The sequence below is a fragment of the Populus alba genome, chromosome 8, assembly GCF_005239225.2.
Source record: "Populus alba chromosome 8, ASM523922v2, whole genome shotgun sequence".
Classification (NCBI taxonomy): Eukaryota; Viridiplantae; Streptophyta; class Magnoliopsida; order Malpighiales; family Salicaceae; genus Populus; species Populus alba.
Window position 1 is genome coordinate 4,135,809 of NC_133291.1, and position 6,863 is coordinate 4,142,671.

General features: G+C 39.2%; 1 protein-coding gene across 1 annotated transcript; it reads left to right on the forward strand.

The window, feature by feature from the left end:
- Positions 1–411: 411 nt before the first annotated feature.
- Positions 412–4,961, forward strand: LOC118052369 (auxin transporter-like protein 4). Its single transcript, XM_035063333.2, is given in 12 exon segments — positions 412–894; positions 985–1,199; positions 1,279–1,466; positions 1,565–1,750; positions 1,893–2,005; positions 2,121–2,304; positions 2,422–2,519; positions 3,254–3,461; positions 3,642–3,899; positions 4,719–4,737; positions 4,740–4,780; positions 4,782–4,961. Coding segments are annotated over 10 exon segments (1,434 nt in total). The 5' UTR covers positions 412–894; positions 985–1,199; positions 1,279–1,304; the 3' UTR covers positions 4,947–4,961.
- The last annotated feature ends 1,902 nt before the right edge of the window (positions 4,962–6,863 follow it).

Consider the following 6,863-nt stretch of genomic DNA (forward strand, 5'->3'; position numbering starts at 1 on the left):
GGTAGATGAGATAACTATATATGATCTTATGACACCCACACTGTTGCGTGATTTAAATTTAGAAGGCGCCCTTCCCTTGAATTTGTTTTGTGGTGTCAAAACGGAAGAGAACATTAGTCTTACAAATAACATGTTAATTGCATGAAAGAATTGGGAAACTTTCTAGTTTATTAACACCACTGCCACTTCATTCTGAGTGATATATACACATCCTGTATGTAGTTTGTGGGAGTTGAGAGTACCTAGCAGCGAATAGCTCTTTTCCCATCGTATTTTACGAAGAATCAAGCATGAGTTTTGGATTGGGTTTTAGCTATTATAATCTCGATAATACAAACATGCCTTTCCAGCAAAGTATCAATTAATACACGCATCCGAATCCACAACGTGATACATGGTGGCCTGTTTTATGAAGATTTCCAATCTTTATTACAGAAAAAAGTGCCGTTTTACTGCAGATTTAGTCACTTCCTGTAAGTGTTCACAAAATGAAGAGAGAGAGAAAGATCCGCCCAACTCATTTAAAAAGGGAGGGTATCATAGTAACCATTGAGCCCAACACTCAACATTGAACGAGTAGCGTGACAGAAACTTCTCTCAACTGAAAACACACAGGCAGAGTCAAAATATTTGTTTTTCTGCGTTTCTCAAAACACTAGAGGGCAGGGCAGGCAGTTTTCTCTGCAAAAAACCAACTCCTACTTGGTGTTTCGTTTTGCAAGATCTCTTACAGTTGCAGTATTCAAAGTTCCCTTTTAAAGATAGATGAGAGAGAGAGAGAGAGATTCACTTTTTTGCTTGCTGGGTTAACCGTGAATCGGATTTTGATGCATGCACTGTAAATTCTTTTCGGTAAATCAGCATTTGAGAGAAGGGTATCTCATATTTAGTAAGGTAAAAGAGGAAAATTAATGAATTGCCAATTTGCCATCCATTGTTTCTATCACTATAGGCAAAGCTTTAACAGACGTTTTTGGATTACAGTACTCTACTAAGAGTTTTCCTACTCTTAAAAGGTATAAAACGAGAGAAGCACATCTGTGCTGACAAAGGGAGTTGAAGAGGCACAGGCTTCGCAGGGCTGTCGCACATTTGTCCGTAAGAGGCCCCTAAATTCCTCTGTCTCAACGTTATAAATCCAAGAGAGATCCCAGCGGTTTCCAAAACCAACTATCATCATAACTTCTTTTAGTTTCTTGGTCTGTTCTCTTCGTATACTTCTGGTTTCTTGGTTTGGCCCAGACGTTGTCTTAATTGTGGCTTCACTGTTTGTTTCAGATCTGTAGAGGAGAATTGAAAGGAAAATGTCAAATCAGAAGCAAGCAGAGGAAGCTATGGTCTCAAACAATGACACTGGGCATGAAGAGAAAGAAGTAAGCAATGATGAATCCGGTTTTAGCCTTAAAAGCGTTCTTTGGCATGGTGGGTCTGTCTATGATGCCTGGTTTAGTTGTTCTTCAAATCAGGTACTATTACACCCGGTTCATAATTTGAAGAAAAACAGAGAATCTTTTCCTTAATTTTGACCAAAAAAAAAATGGAACTTTCTTTTTGGCGGTCACAGGTTGCTCAGGTTCTGTTAACACTGCCATACTCTTTCTCTCAAATGGGGATGCTTTCAGGCATAATTTTGCAGATATTTTATGGTTTTCTTGGAAGCTGGACAGCTTACCTTATCAGTGTTCTCTATGTTGAATACCGAAGCAGAAAGGAGAAAGAGAATGTCAGCTTCAAGAACCATGTTATACAGGTTAGCCTTCCAAGAACAACCCCCAATATAAGAACAAAACGAAGTTAGATATAAAAATTCGAATATGCTTTCCAAAACCTCTTTTTTTTTTTTTAATTGTCTATAATATCACTTTTGTTTTGTCAAAATTTTGAGTCTGCAGTGGTTTGAAGTGCTAGATGGATTACTGGGTCCAACTTGGAAAGCTGTTGGATTGGCCTTCAACTGCACTTTTCTCATGTTTGGTTCTGTGATACAGCTTATAGCCTGTGCAAGGTCAGTCCTCGTTTCTTTTCTGTTTTGTAATTTATCTTTTTTATTTTCCAGTATTTATTGAAAAATGTGATTTGTTTTATGCACTGATTCGAGTGCATTATTGGGGTAATCACAGCAATATATACTACATAGATGACAAATTTGACAAGAGGACATGGACTTATATTTTCGGAGCCTGCTGTGCCACCACCGTGTTCATTCCTTCATTTCACAATTATAGAATGTGGTCTTTTCTTGGACTTGGAATGACCACCTACACCGCTTGGTATATGACTGTTGCATCTCTTGTTCACGGCCAGGTAACTCAAATTTAGATCAGCCGCCTGATCTTTTATAATATCTCCTTTATCCACATTCCACGCCAGCAGGATTTGGTTTTTGTTTTTCCTTGAAATATTAGTACCATTATTTTACAGGTTGAAGGGGTAGTTCACTCGGGCCCAACAAAGGCAGTTCTTTATTTTACAGGAGCCACCAATATCCTCTACACTTTTGGTGGGCATGCTGTCACTGTGTAAGAAGCCCATCTTCTTCTTCTTCTTTTAATTGCTATCTATCACTGTGCAAGAAACCACATAAAGGTTTTTTGATTATCCCTCGTGAATTTATGGGTTAACAACGAGGACAATTTCTTAAACCAACTCGATGATTATACCTTAAATGATCTAGTATGGGAAGTTTAGAGTTTATGAGATTCCATCTATAAAACGCCAAAAGAAATCAATTCTGATTCTGGTCAAAGGAGCCGTGATTGGAAGGCATACGTTACACCTTAGAATTTAGATAGGGCCTGGCTTTGACCAGTCAAATGTAACGTACAATTTCATCTTCAATTTCCACACGCTATATAAGCACCTGGTTGGCTTTCCTTCCACGGATGTTATGTCCGCCATGCCAGGGCACTTCTTGTCAGAGTCTCCATAATCTAATGTCCTGTCATCAAATTAATTATATGAACCTGGACAAGCAAGTGGATTTAGTTAGCTCTTAGCAGATACAATACTAAACCGTTTGGTTCGAGTTCCACTAACAACCGGGATTAAAGGAATTCAGGGCAATGTCTTGCTTGTTGTAGTTCTGGGCTATCAGACTTTCTAAAATTTACACTGCGCTTCCTATTGTATAATACTTTACTGACTCATCTTACCTAAAGTTTATGGATTATCATAACAAATCAATCTGTTACTCTTGTTTGATACTGTCCAATTTCAAGTGGATTATTTGATGGCCATGGCTTCTTGGTTACAGGGAAATTATGCACGCAATGTGGAAGCCTAAAAAATTCAAGTGCATATATCTACTTGCTACCCTTTATGTGTTCACCTTAACGCTTCCATCAGCTGCTGCCACCTACTGGGCCTTTGGAGATCAACTCCTCACTCATTCAAATGCTTTCTCCCTACTACCCCGCACCCCATGGCGTGATGCTGCTGTTATCCTTATGCTTATTCATCAGGTTTGTTTTTTTTTTTTTTTTGCATATTTTCTGTCATTAGTCATGATTCATGAACTGTTACGTTGACACATACGATGCTGTTTGATCAGGAAAAGACAACCAATATTAGATGACAACTTCGTGTAAAAAGTTGTAATTGATTTGATTGATTAATTCGGTGCATGCGTGCATGAATTGCAGTTTATAACATTTGGATTCGCTTGTACACCATTGTATTTTGTGTGGGAGAAAGTGATTGGGATGCATGATACAAAGAGCATCTTGTTGAGGGCGTTGTCTCGGTTACCCGTGGTCATACCTATATGGTTCTTCGCAATCATATTCCCTTTCTTTGGCCCAATCAACTCAGCTGTGGGGGCTCTTTTGGTCAGCTTTACCGTCTACATCATCCCTGCTTTAGCTCATATGCTCACCTACCGATCTGCCTCTGCTCGACAGGTAAACGGTCCATTTTCTCTGCCTCTTGTATATCTGGCTGGCACTGTCTAATGCTTCGACGAAGTTGCTAGTCATTGATTTCACTTTCTTATTTACAATAAATTATAAGACAAAATGACGGATAGATGTACATGTATCCTGAGAGGTATAGATGCTGGGATTTCAGCCATATAATTAGTCACCAGGGCGAGCCAGTTCTGGTCCTAATTCCATGCTAGGTAACTTGATTTGGTGATATCAGTCACTTAATCAGGAGACAGTGTCTAATTCCTGACCTCATAGCCTGTTACTACGCATTTCAGAAATTAAAGCATACCAAAAGCATTAAAAGATGTGGTAGATGGGGCATGTCCTGTTGTACAAAGTAATTAAAGCAAATCTCAATGATGTAGAAAAGGGGATTTGATTTTCGAAGTGCCCACAATTTCATGGATAGCTCCAACTTGATAGCTTTGGCTTGGACAGTGAAATTGACTTCGCTATTCTATCTCCACTATTTCTATCTGCACAAGATGAAGGTTGTAGAATCTCCTTGTCATTCCAGTTACGGACCACATTCACTCTTCTACTCTTATGTACTAGCCATACCTTGGCAACGACTTGCTGGGTCACTGGTTATGTCCTCAAAATAAATTACTATGATACTGCTTTGATTTACAGTACACTTGAACTTAAATTAGATTCTGCTGACAAATTCCAATCAAATAAGAAAATAAAATTAAGCAGTGCTCCATTAATCTGTAACTAGTGGAAATCTTTAAAATTGTAGCATCCTTGTCAAGTCTTGTAAAAACAATCGTCTCATTGTTGGAAATGCAGGATGCAGCTGAGAAACCTCCTTCTTCATCCCAAGCTGGACAGCCATGTACGTATTGAATGCGTTTTATAGTAGTATGGGTACTCGTGGTTGGCTTTGGATTGGGAGGGTGGGCTAGTATGTCCAATTTCATCAAGCAAGTTGACACATTTGGCCTCTTTGCCAAGTGCTACCAGTGCCCTCCTCCGACTCCTGCAAAACATCAATTAAGCTTGAGAATCTCAAGTTAATAAACCATAGATCTCTTATAGCATTTTAAATTTCTCTCTCTCGTGCGTTATACACGTCACACGGAAGTTGGCAGCAGCATCTCCCCTGCATTGTGTTTTGTTTAAACCTTCCATAAATAGAAGGTTATTTGCGAATAGTGATGTTTTCTGTGGTATCATATATATATATATATATATATATATATATTATATATATCAACGTTGTTATTCTCTATTCACAAGAGCACTGAGCATCTTTTAGCTATCTCTGGGAATCTGCAGTATTGGCAATAAGAGTGGAGTGTGCTTCTGATAATGTTCGATAAACCATCTTTGCTCTAGAAATTTAGGGGGAGATTTGTGAGTGGTAGTTTTCACATGGCTTGCACATTACGTAAAAACCTTGTGCATATGAACCCACGTGAATCCAAAACAAATCATTCGAAGATTATAGTCTACCTTAGATCTCCTTTGACTGCCTCTTTTGGTTGCCTTCGTTATTCTATTTATTCATTCACGTGGATTTATTACTTCTATGTCCTCCTGCTTCCCTTACTGAAACCTGTTTATGGAGTTGACTAGTCAAATGAATAGAATGAGTTCAGAGTTTTCTCCTTATTGATTTCCATTAACAACAACAACCAGAAAGGAAAGAACAAAAAACGATGCTCCAAATGTAGTGTTTGTACCTTTCATCTTTGTTTCCTTTCCCTGAATTTTAGCCACTTTTCAAATCCATGCCTCATGCCTGTTCCTTTTGCCCCCGTCCCTGATCCATCAAGTCGGGAAGGAGAAAATGAGTGCAATGGACCGACTACAACTTACAATTCCATCAAAGCTGGGAGAATTCAAATATTGCTGGGAACAGAAACAAGAAGGAACAAAAATAATGATAAACAGCACGACCGCTTGCGTCTGAATTGGGGATGATTCTCGAGCTGTAAGAGCTTTGCAGTTTTTACCATGTTTGCCTTGTCATAATGGGGTTAACATCAACTGTTATTGGTCTATGAAATGTCCACGAACAAACTTAAAGTCGGTCTTAAATGCGCGCGCGCACCGCTATCTTGCTTTATATGAAAAGAGACGAAACTGGTTTCTTTTATTATTTGACAAAGATGGATCGAATGGCTTGTCGCTATAAGGACTAGCTACAAATATTTTGTCCCTGAGGAAAGGATAGGACGTGGATCTTGTCGTTTCTTATGACTTTTTGGACGATCAAGACTTTTATCAAAAGTTTCTCGAAGAAACGTGCTTGAGGAAGATAGAGCCATGCAGCCTCAAGTTTTCATTTTGCTCGCAAAAAGTATTTCTGTTTTTTCCCGAGTAAACATGTGTGGATTGAAAGTGAGCTTAATTTACTGTGAGCGATAATGTTCTGGTCATGTGATAGTGCTATCATTTTCACTTATTCATGATGGTCTCTGTACTAGCTGGTTAATTTTGACTTAAGAAAATGTCCCTCTATTTGCATTTTAGATTTTTGACATCGGTGCGGCCGTGCGGACAGAGGATCTCCTTTCCCGGTATGAAAAGCTCTACTTACTGGGCTTTCATTGCGCAGCCGTGCCACAGTAATCTAGGCTCAAGAGGCCACGCCCATCTGCATAGATTTAGTGTGATCCATAATGTTTTGGTTTTAAGATGGAGAGTTAAGTAATTTGGTGGTTTGCAACAAAAATCACAGACGTGAGGCTATCCGGCGATGAAATGGGCTGAAATACCTACACTATAAGTAGTTTCAGGCTTCGAGCCCAAAGGGCCATATTCAGATTATTTTAAACACAGAACACTAACTAGCTTGATATGCTTTCGACTTTGGTAGAGATGGGCATGGCCATTGATGCTCTCAATCTAGACGAGTACAGAATCTCTGAGTTGCAACACCAATCCAGATTGTCAAATTGGAGCGGCTCCATGGCCCATTCAGCAAAG